This window comes from Gordionus sp. m RMFG-2023, chromosome 3, assembly GCF_954871325.1.
Source record: "Gordionus sp. m RMFG-2023 chromosome 3, tfGorSpeb1-WG-v2, whole genome shotgun sequence".
Lineage (NCBI taxonomy): Eukaryota > Metazoa > Nematomorpha > Gordioida > Chordodea > Parachordodidae > Gordionus > Gordionus sp. m RMFG-2023.
Genome location: NC_088777.1, coordinates 20,485,806 through 20,498,290, shown reverse-complemented (window position 1 = coordinate 20,498,290; position 12,485 = coordinate 20,485,806). Strand labels below are relative to the sequence as shown.

The window sequence follows — 12,485 nt, the reverse complement described above, 5'->3', positions numbered from 1 at the left end:
AATTCTGGGATCTGTTTTTATAGAAAATGTATTCCAGTATGTGTAAAATAACTATTCTATAAATTTTAGACAATTTAGTCATAAACTATTTACACCAAAATTGCAAGGATAGCCTGAAATATTAATCAGGCAAGCACGTATTAGCATATTGCTGATAATATATCTAAGGGCAATAAATATAAATATTATACTATTTGATGACCGCTATGAATAAAATGAGTTTCGTCGAAGTATAAATAGTAACTCCCTGTATCATTGAGCTTGTATTTATCGAAATTAATGAGCAGCGAGGAATTTTGGCATGCATTATTACCGTTATCGATCTCTTTGTTATTAAAATCATTCTTAGCACTGCGAATAAAATCACATTTAAAAGATAAATCTTCTAATGGCATGAATCTAGGTAAAATATGTATGTCAATTTTTTCGTTTTGTGTAAATATTTTGTTAGATTTTCTCAAATTCTTATAGTCCTTCCATATTCGTTTAAATATTTTGCTTTGACAAGCCTTTTCACCACGTGTCTTAGGAATATTCAAATCCTTTGACACCTTGAACCAAGATAAAAATGTTAAACCTTTGTGTGAATCATCAGTAATTTCAATATTATCAATAATTTTTTGGGACTTTTTCAAATAAAACAACAAAAGAGCATAAGTCAATTGAGTGCGCATATCTAAATCGCGAAAATTTTGATCCTTGGGATGAACAATATCCAGTTTGAATTGAAAATTGTAGTCATCGTTTATTAGGCTAGTACAGAAATTGTTGTTCGATGTATTTGTGCTGACATTGTAATTGTTGTAAAGAACTATACCCACCGTTGGTTGAATATGAGCGATAGTAGAGCGTAAAAGAAAATGTACATGTGGGTCAAATGTCAAGGCCTTATAAAACATTTAAATGTATTAAATATAATAAACTTTAATTTTTGACTGTAGTATATTGAACATTCAACTGCAAAGTAGAGAAAAGGTTTTAAGCTCTGTCTGCAAAAAAATTCGTACCCCAAACTAGTGAGAAAAAAAATCATAAATTTCCATTATTATAAGCAGAGATAATCATGGCCCGGGACGTGAAAAATTTTATAAATGTGATTTGGCCCGGCCTGCAAAATATTTTTTAAGTTTTTGCCTGGGCGAGCCAAAAGATTACTAAAAAATCCCGTGCCGAGTTAAAAAAAAATGAAAATAAATTATTTTTAATCCGGGCAGGTTCGGGCGTGAAAATATTTTTTTTTCAAATTCGGGCCAGACTTAAAATTTTGACCATAATGTCAAGTTACTAAAATACTTAAAAATGAATTAGTTGCCACAATTTCATATGCTTATCAAATGATTTTAAAATTAATTAATATTACTGCCCGTTTCTTATTAAAAAACTACTAGAATGATTTGTTGTCATTTTTATATATTTAAATTAGGGCTGTGAACCTTAACCTGCAAACCCTCATGATATCATTCAACCCAAACTCTCAGAACCCTCATAATTATACTGAATCCAAACTCTTTTTTTAAATGGTTTAGAAATTCAGGATTTTTTCATATATAATTTATTTATTTTCATTATAAAAAAACTTTTCCATGGAATCATTTTTTATGATATTTTGTGCAATTATTTTTGTTTTAATGTTTTACCATTATTTAAAATTTTATATAAGGGCCATTACACGTCAAATCGATCACGATTGACCCCTTTTTAAAATTGTTAAAAAAATTTGAAATCATTTAAATAGGAAAAATGAGAAAGCTGTTTATTTTAGCTAACTAGCACATCTGGTTCTCGAGATATAGGGGCTCATAGGTACAAAGAAGAGCCACTAAAAAAATTCTAAAACCCTTTAGCTTAAAAACACAGGTAAAGCAAATGTAAACCGGAAGTTAAAGTCTCAAATTGACGCCAATCTGTATTGTTTTTTGATAGCCCTTTAGATTTTTTTTGCATACAATATATATTATATATTTTTTACTATAAATAGTTTTTGAGATATAAGCATTTTAAAAATTTTACAGATTCCAAAATGGATCTTTTTTGCAAGAGCCCATATATTTTGGGATCCAGATTTGCTAGCGGGCTAGAATAAAAGGCTTTCTTATTTTTTTTTACCTATCTAAATAATTCCAGCAATTTTTAACAATTTTAAAAGGGGTCGGCCGAAAATGTTCCCTTTTGATCGATTTGACATGAAATGACCCATAATATAAGATATAAATATATTTTCAGAAAATATTTGTTGTAGATGTTTTTAATGTATTATTTCAATTAGAGATCTGCAATAGTAGGCCCGACCCCTACCCGGCCAGAACCGGCTTCGGATCGGGCTCGGGCCTAATATTTTTAAATAAAATTCGGGCCGGATCGGGCCGGACTTTGGAAATTTTTAAAATATATTTGAATTTATTAATTTTATATTGAATTTTTAAGTAAAATAAAAATATTTGATTTTATTTATAGAACTAGATGCAATATAACATATGTCTTTTATTTTGAGTAATTATAAAAATTAATTTCTATATTTAAATAGTTCAAACCGGGCCGGTAAATTTCCCTAAAAAAATATCGGGTTCAGGTCGGGCCGGCAAAACTTTTTTAAAAAAAATTTGGGCCGGGCTTGAAAAATTAGGCCCGATGCAGATCACTAATTTCAATTATTAAATTAAACAAAATAGAGGTAAAAAAAAGGAAAGCCCCAAATCAACTAGGTAAAATCGTTTTATAAAATCTCAATCAAATCTTTTTTTAATTTGTATATGAAGAATTATAAATATATAAAATATCTTTGTTTAAATAATATTTTTTTATAGGTTCTTATTTTTCTGCGCTGAACTCTGACCCAAAGCCTGGTATGAATTTTTCACTCAACCAAGCCAGAACTTTGTCTTCATAAGATAAGTTCATAGGCTCAAAAGCCTAATTTATTTGAATTTACTAAGGGCAATAATATTTATTTTACTAATTTTATATAAGTATATAAAGAAAAAATATATAGCTTTAAAATCTATTATTAAATTTACAAAAGGAAAATTATAAAATGTAGTGAATAGAAATTTGTTAAAAACTAAAACCTTTGATTTTGATGGATAAGTGAAAGCCGATGATTGAGGGTAGTCCTTAGAATCAGATATATTTAAACCGGGATCCGAGGAAACATTAATTAACATAACATCTTTTCTGTCAATTTCGACATCATTCGCATTATATTTAACATTTATAGAATCACTCTTAATGCTTTCACTTTCTGTGGCATTATGTTTACGGCGTAATTCGTCGAGTTTTTTGTGAGCCTCGTTAAGCTTGCTTCTACTTGGCTGAGATACAGCTTTCCTGAGAGATGCCAATAAACCCATACCAGTGCTATTGGACCCACTCAAAGGCCCGCCTATACTGTTAATTTTTTTGTTAGCCATTAAAATATTTTCGTTATCATTTTTGGATTTAAGATTTCTGATTGGTAAATTGTTAGTAGTTGATTCAAGATTAGGGATTATATTATCGTTTGTAAGAGATGTATTATTAAGAATATTCACATCAGTTAATGTTGGACTCTTTTTCCGATTAAGAAGCAAGTCTTTGTACTTTTGTCTATCCTTCAAGATTGATGGGCCCTTCGATTTGCCCTTGTATTTATCAGCTGAATTAATATTAGTTGTGTTATTGCTTACCGGAGAAGGGTTTAAATTATCATTAGGAGTAGATGAGCTAGAGTGTAAATGTTTCTGATAAGCTATAGGTGACTGCAAAGCTCTTAAGAAGTCCCGCTGTAAGCTTAACATTGATTTAATCTGGTTTATCCAAATGCTCTTAGCTTCTTTACTGCTAGCCTGGCATACAAAATTTATCTCTCCGTATTCCGGAGAACGGCCTGTTAAAATAAACCTTGATTCATCGTTAACAGTATCAGGTCCATCATCCTCACCCGTTTTGACGCGTTCTGTCAAACTTAACTTGTTAGTCTGTAGGGAAATATAGATAATTGGAATATTGATTATATATAGCATAATAGTGTAGTAATATATAAGCTAATGTTGTCCATAGTGTGGTCAATATAATGTCTATAATGTAATGTATTTAAATTAGCACTTTGCATATTATTCAAATAAAGAATATCAAAATTATACTTTGATGCTATTTTTGTAAATGTATCCAAGGTTGTTAAAAGTTTTCTTTGTGCTGATCGATGAGTTAGAGCTAGCACTAGACGAAGAAGATGATGAGGTAGGTTCACTAAATAGCACTATTTGTTCAAATAAAAACACTTGCCATTCTTTTCCCTTGAAAGGTTGATTACTGGGACCGGGACTAACTAAAAGAGTGTCTTGTAACAACAGCTTTCCTTGAGCACTTAATTTTCCCTTGTGATATGGATATGTTAATATTTTAAATATAAAATATGACCAAGAAAACATATAATAAGCAATTATCTGAGATATAATAATATTAAAAATCTAAAAATAATCTGTTATCTATTGATTTTAATTGTAAAATAATATATCAAAAATAATCGAAAAATAAAAAAAACTAATTTTCTATTAAATCATTTCATTACATCCCATCCTTGTAATCGACTTAATTTCATCATATCGTTAGCCGCTTTAGGCACCACGCACATCACATCCACTGCCTTTTTAATGAGTGTTATATCCAAAAGTTTTAAATTTTCTTCACCTTGGGTCTTATTGTTATTGATATCAACCATTATAGTATTAATTTTCTCTGTCAGTTTTAAATATTCCTTAAGAAGTAACTGATATTTCATGACCCTTTGCACGGGTTTAATCAATAAATCGGGTAGTGTCAATTTTTGTCCGAGTTTTAATCTTACTTCCTTATATATTTATTTATAATATTTAAAATAAGATTATAATTAATTTAATAAAATTGTTATTATGCTCAATCAATCCATTTACAAGACTCAATTATAAAAACCAATTTTTTTTTGTGTGCACATAACTTTATAAAAATAGTTCCTAAGTAGGGAAAATTATAATTTAGTATAATTCCTACAAAATATAAAATAAATTAAATAACTTCGAAATAGGTGTCAAGGTATTCTGAAACTATATATTCGGATTTGGGTTTATTTTGGCAATATACGACGTACATTTGAAACCTTCTTTCCTATTAATGATTCACATAACGAGCAAAAATAATACATATGAGAAAATTCATAGCGTATGTAGCCAAGTGGAGGATCCCCTTATAAAATTTTCAAACTCGTAAATATTGAATTAAAAATTTATATCCCCCCAGATCTAAAAAAATAGATAAAATAAATAATGATAAAGAATATTTTTTTTAAATGTAAGTGCGAACTTTTAAAAATGATTATATACTATAATTAAATTTTTCAGAAAAAAGAAGCATATGAAACTAACATATGGTGAAAACTAAATATTATTTTAACCCGGTTAAAGGTCGGTAAAGACATCCTATCTTACACCTTCCATAACTCCCTCCCAAATTCTAGTTAGGCCTAAGATATAAAGTAATAAATATAAAGAGTAAACGTAATAAATATGAAACTTACAAATTTTACGAACGCCCAACCTGGAAGCTCTGGGTTATCTAAGCATTTTTCAATCTCTTTACAAAACACACTAAATTTGAATGGGGGAAAATTCAATATATTATTTTTCAAGAAATGAATATTTGATTAATTTTAAAATAAATTTCAATTTTATAAAATGATATCGAAAATCAAATTTAAAAAATACTTACTCTCTATGCCAATCATAGATCTGTTCAATATTGCCCCAAACCATTTTTTCTTTCTCTTGCAAAGGCTCGGGTGGACATGGGTTTTGGTCCTTAACTGCTACCATGTAACCATTAACTACAGTTCCAAGATCCTTAACATATTCCCTTTCGGTCTCAACCAACTCCATCAACACATATTTTCTTTTCTGAATAGCCTGTTCCAATTTAAGCTTTCGTGGATCACTCTTTTTTTAAAAAATTTAAAGCATTAATATTCTTTATATTAATTATTATTTTTGTGTATTAACTGATCATAAAGTCGCTTGAAAATTGAAGTGCTCTACTCGAAATTTAAAGAAATGGGATAGCTTTATAAATGGATTTGTTTTCATGCTATAATTACCATGCCCATACTTTTATTGAAAAATATTAAGAATTCTATTTTTTTTTATCTTTGATAATATTTTAATAATAAACAAGTTTTCCATTTACAAATTATAATTAAAAATATATATTAAAAAACAAATAATATATTAAAAATGAATTAAAAAATATATATGTATAAAAGAGAAATGAAATAAAAAAAATAAAATAAAAAAAGGGTACAAATCACCCTAGAGAAGAGTGAATGCTTAAAAAATTGGACAGGTAAAATCCTTCATTGGGGTCTCCTGAGATCTGCCTCATTTTTTCCTATAGTTTTGATGAAATTGAGAGCATCACTTCTGAACATGCTTAGGGTATTGGTAACGATTGGGATAAACACGGTGTTGGTGAGGCAAGCATATTTGTTTTTTTTAGGATTTCGGCCTTTTCGATGGCAGAAAATGAGAGGTTGGACTTGGCGGCAAATTCGTCACAGCCACCAAACTCGCTGATAAGGGTGGCCTGAAACCAAGATGAATTGGAAAATTTAAGGTTTAATATGTTTTCAAGAAGACCCTTAATTTGGGTTTCATGAGAAACGAGCAAGTCGCGGCATTTAAAGATCGGACAGGATCTCAGGGAATAAAGGATTTTAGGTATGTTGAAATAATTTTTTATTAAAAAAAAGATTGATGGGCTGGGAGGTAATTAAATAATGTATTTAATTTGGATAAATTGTTAAGGGATTTGCTTAAAAATGTTTCGATGGCCTTTTCACCTCCTATGGGTGATCAGAGGTGTGTCATCTCGTCTCTGTTGATGATGTGATATGTCATGTCTGAAGGGATAGAAGTGAGATTTAGGAAGCAAATCTCACATTTGGGGAGGTTGAGAGATAGTCCTGTTATATGAGAGAGATTCTCAATGATGAGGGGATGGACATGATTGAGGAGAGGTTGCTCTAGACAATGCCGTCATCAAGATACCAGGAATTTAAGGTAAGGTTAGATTTAGATTGAATTTCCTGGATTATCTTGTGGATCCCGATGCAAAAGACTGGCCTAAGGGGTCACCTTGCTGAATTCCCTCTTGAGATTGAATTTTAAATAAGTATGGCTCGAATAGCTGTGGAGGATGTAAATAGAGTATTCGGGATATTGGTTGCAAAATAGAGGAACGAAGTGTTGGCGTTTTATTGTATTAAATACATTGTTGAAATCCAGTTTTAGGACCACGTCATCATGTATACAGTTAGCTATAGTTAAACGAGCAAGGTAAGTGGAAATTTCCCTCCAGGAACACCGAACCCAAGCTCAAGTGGCGATGAAGCAATGATCTTAGAGACAGTCCTTCGGAAGAACGACCCGACAGCAATAGAGCGGATACCTCCATCCTTTTTTTGAGGTCTATAAGGGGGGCAATAAAGAGAAGAGAATAGGAATGATAGGTGATGGAAGGGATCCATTAAAAATTATATTTAGTAACCTGGTAAGGTTCTATAAAAGGGCTCTACACGAAATGTTGGGTTTTAAAATGTCTTGTATGAAGATAGCACGAATGCCATCAAGACCTCCGGAAGAGTCTCTTTTGAAAGATCTAACAGCTTTGATTGTCTCATCGATGTTGATTTCGGGAGCTATATGATCGATTTGGCTTGAGAAGACAAATTCTGAATCACATATGGGGTGTTTTAGAAACAAAGCTTCTAAGGTGGGCTCATTGTTAGAAGCTAAGGAGTCTTCAGAGGTCATAGCCCGCGGAGGGCTGAATTTATATTAAGGCTGTTTATTTTGTTTGAAACTATTTTAGCCCTGCGGGCAATGGGGAGTGGATTGGATTGGTGGGTTCGGGGTGTAGGGGTTTGTATGGAATTCGGATTGAATAGGGATATTGATGATTATATATATTTGGATAATAAAATATTTTTATTATCGGGGATTTTAAGGGTGAAATTTTCCAATTGGATAGGTTTCCCGGATTGTTTACTGTTAATAGGATTAACTTGTTGAAGGAGTCTGCAAAAGAATTACGAGCACCCCGTGGTATGCGGGATATGATGGGAAAATTGGGTAGAGATAAAAAATCATTGGCCCATGATTGTATGTTGGGAGTTAGTTGACTGGGAGACAAATCAGTAGCAACAATAGGAGAGGGAGGTGTATATAGATTTAATAGACTGAATGGAGGAGGATATGTGGGCATTATACTTGTTAGCCCTAAACCTCGACATCTGGAGGATGGGTACCATGGATTTGAAACTTTCTAGCTTTGGTTCTATTTATAGATTTATTGCATAAGGGGCATATTTCATGCATTTAAATTTTTATTTGCCAACATTTTAATTAATAAAATTCAGGGTGATCAAAGTGATAGATAAAATTTGACATATATTAATTTAGAACGATAACTTATGCAGGATGTGTATTGTAGGAAAGGTGTCAAAGGTAGACATATATATATATATAGATTAAGTAAGATGTGGACAGGGTAAATCATATTAAAAGTTGTTTTAAGAATCTGTGAAATAGTAGAGTAATTAGGGTCTTGTTGTTTTAAGAGTATCATAGACATTAGGATTATAAATCATTATCATATTTATTTATAAACAAAATACTTTAAAAAATTCTATTTAACATTATTTATATATAATTATTGGTGTATGTATATATGTCAATAATTATTATATACCAAAGGTGGATAAAAGATGCCTAGAAGCAATAATTATAAAAATATTGATGCATTATATTTTATATATAGGAATGACTAGGGCCAAATGGAAAGGATTTTGTTAAAGGTCCATAGAGCTTAGAGGCATTGTTTATAACGATTGAACAATACTAACGATAGTCAAGGTGTCCATGTAATACGAATAATAAAAAATCCTAATATTTTATGTTTTTTAATATTTAAATTTTAGTGTCACCAAAAATGTGGCATGTCAGCTAGTGTAAATTGAATCACAAACCTGGGCATACTGCGTCAAAATATTTGATCTTATGGTTTTAAAACACAAAAATAATAAATTTATACTAATTTCATATAAATAACAAATATACTGAATTTAAAATACGAGATAATTTTATGATTTAATAACAAATATTAATGGAGTACATTTCCGATAGTGAATTATTAAAATATATATAATCTATTTATAAAACTTGAGAGTAATCTCGACAAAGAGATTTTAAATTATAACCTATTTAGATAGTAGGAAAATAAAATTAACTATCAAAAATATATTAACAGAAAATCTAAAGTACATTCGGGCCATGTTAAAGACAGTTCAACCGCATTCAGGGCGAACTCTTATTGGTTGGAGCTTATATTATAAATTTCATCAAACTCATTTCTAATTTGGCTAAAACCAGGTGATGCCAATCGCTACCGTGTCTTTGTTATGTTTTTTGAGGCTTGGGGGCTATGAGAAATGACTCTATAGGTGGGATTCAGGTTTTCACTATTTGTAGGTATCATAAGAATATCTGAAACAGGAGATGAAGGCTGTAAAGTAGTAGCAGGGCTGTGGTTGTGATAGTTATGAATGAAATATATATGTCATATGCTTTCAGGATTTTAGGCATGGTGCTGTGGGATGACACGAAGCCTTCTTTTATTATTTTAACAGATTCGTTGCACAATGGGCAGTATGTTGGGCATGCTGCATATTAGGTCAAATTTTATTTTTTAAATGGTATAAGAGGAAATTATGTCGGATGTGTATATAGTTTAAAAATTGTTTGTTACGACTTTTTAGTGATGAGAATATCCAGAAAGCGATATTTTGTGAAATTTATATTTCAAAATTGTTTTTAAAACTTTTTAGTGATAAAAATATCAGAATGGCTTAATTAATTAATATATATATATAGGCAACAATTTACATGATATTTTGCAATTTAAGAACATTCGAGAAAAATATGATATAAAATTTGTAAAAAATATTTAAATAACTGTTGTAAAACAATCAGATTGAATGTTCCCGCCCCGTTCCAGAGTGCTTTTACTCCTCATTGTTGGCAGGATGGTAATATTAAAAATTTTAACTTGCAATATCATAATAAATTTTATATCATCCGATAGAGGAAGGCAAGCTTTTTAACATAATAAAATTTATGTATTTCAGTTTAATTTTGTGAAAACTAATGTTAAAAAAAATTTTGCTGAAATTTAGGGTAAAAAACACATATACTACAATAAATCATAAGTATCAGGTATAAAAATAAAAAAATTTTGTCACTCATTAGTACCATAATTATCTATATTGTAACTGAATATCACTCTAAACTTAAAATTTGCCAAATGAAATCAAGTGTTCTGATGTGCCCCCTGTTATATTTAGCCATAATCTCCCCATCGGATATTTGTGAATATTTAGTTAAATATTTTAAAGTATAACTCAATGACCTTAATAATACCAACCTTGATTCATTTATTAATAGGCAATAAAAGGTATAAATACTTTGAAGTGCGCCATTAAAGACATTTAGAAAAAATGTGAAAAGCATATAGATGAAATGCTTTTCAATAGAGTCTACATTTTAGTCAATGACATTTACCGTAGGTGACTTCAAAGTGGTACACTTTTAATAAATGAATAGTAAGTTTAGTTTAGTATTATTTTCAGGGTGAATAGAAAACTATTCCAAACTTATTTGGTTTGCTTTGTATTTTTTTTGTACCTTATTTCCATTTTGAGGGCGTCAAAAAATATATAAAAATAAATTCCTATAACATTAATAAATAATTAATTTTAATAAATCCCAACTTTTCTTTCATTTTGGTCAATTAGTTATAGTAAAAATAATGATTCAAAAGTTCATTGTCAATTTTCTCCTTTTTAAAAAATTATAGCAAGATCACTCCAATAATAAAGAGAAGATAACATTATTTTAAATTCTAAAAAAACTTGAATTGAAATTTCTATAGGAGAAATAGACGCATCTATTACAGAGCTGGAACTGTCTTTGTTAAGTGCTCTTTCGTCTAATGAAGCCGAAGACCTTCTTCTGCCTTCTAATGGAGTAGGATTGGGGGAATTTATTTCCTATAAAATTAAATATTTATAAAATAAATAAATAATTTAATTTTTAAATTAACAAATTAATATCATAGTGAAGCTCAAAGGCCAAGTTTTCTCGGTTTGACTGAACCGTTGTGGTTTAGTCTTTGGGATCGGCCAAGTGTTGTTTAAGCTTTCCAATCGATTTTCAATAAATTTTAGTCTAGACCGACAAAAAATTATACATCATTTTAATTATATATTATGTCTATTAATAATTATCAAATTCAGAGTTGTTAAAGTATCTATTTACAAGTATCTGTATCTAGATACATTTTTTTAAAGAGTATCTATATCCTATTTTAGAGGTATCTGTATCTGTTTTTAGATAATTTTAAGATACATTTGAATATACTTTTATTTAACACTTTTTATCTTAAAAATAAAATATTTTAATGCAAAATTTATTTTATCTCACAAATATAATATATATTTTAAAAATTACCAAGATTAATATAATAAAAAAATATATATAAATATTGATTAAATATTATTTTTTCCCCATTTATATCTATTGATATCAATTCAAGATTGTGAATATTTTTATCATGCAAAGGAATATATAAATCCTTGCTTAGCCATGACGCCCATTAATTATTAAAAACGGCATTGATGTACAAAATTTTAAGCTAATACATTTATTTAGAATTTTTAAAATAATTTATAGATATTCCGCTAACTTTCAATAAATAAATTTTAAGTTTAATGTAAAAATTTCTATAAGTGCTCGTTTTAAATATTTGTTCGAAAGAACTATAAAAATAGGGGTGACATTTTTTTATATTGTGACCAAATATAAAAATGTTTGTGCTCTCATAATGAGAGTTTCTGTTCGAGAACAATGCTAACCCGATATATAAGTATGATAAAAATTGTATCTGTATCTAGATACGTTTTCAGGCGATGTATCTGTATCTAGATCCATTTTTAGACGATGTATCTGGATCCATTTAAAAAGTATCTTTTAACAACTCTGATCAAATTAAATATAAAAATAATTAAATCTATCCAAGTTATATTCATGTAAATCAACTTAATTCCCCTTATACTTTTGAATTCTCGTTTTTATTAGTATATATTATTTCCTCTTACTAAATATTATTTGTCAATTGCCATTAACGACGTTAAATTTTCAATGTAAGTTTATATCTATAATGAAATGTTTAAATGTTAAATTCATAGCCCATAAGGAATCCACATGGTTGGTTAAATTATCATAAGGCCCAGAGGTGGTGACTTTTAAAAACTTATTAGGCTGTAGATGTTAATTTGATGTTTAAAATATTAATGTGTCGATATTATCTATTTTTCTATGAAGTGGTGCCTATGATAAGATCTGTTTGACTTTGTATATTAATAATAG

At 29.4% G+C, this 12,485-nt stretch overlaps 1 protein-coding gene across 1 annotated transcript in view; it reads right to left on the bottom strand.

Annotated features, from left to right (window-relative positions):
- Nucleotides 1–12,485, bottom strand: part of LOC135927245 (rhoGEF domain-containing protein gxcI-like) — a 41,308-nt gene that overhangs the window by 5,260 nt on the left and 23,563 nt on the right. The window contains exons 4-11 of the mRNA XM_065463200.1: nt 10,970–11,107; nt 5,719–5,942; nt 5,528–5,597; nt 5,029–5,118; nt 4,547–4,825; nt 4,119–4,352; nt 3,066–3,953; nt 192–887 (exon numbers count right to left, since the gene is read on the bottom strand). Of these exons, the coding sequence (XP_065319272.1) occupies nt 192–887; nt 3,066–3,953; nt 4,119–4,352; nt 4,547–4,825; nt 5,029–5,118; nt 5,528–5,597; nt 5,719–5,942; nt 10,970–11,107 (2,619 nt within the window). The remainder of the gene's footprint in view (nt 1–191; nt 888–3,065; nt 3,954–4,118; nt 4,353–4,546; nt 4,826–5,028; nt 5,119–5,527; nt 5,598–5,718; nt 5,943–10,969; nt 11,108–12,485) is intronic.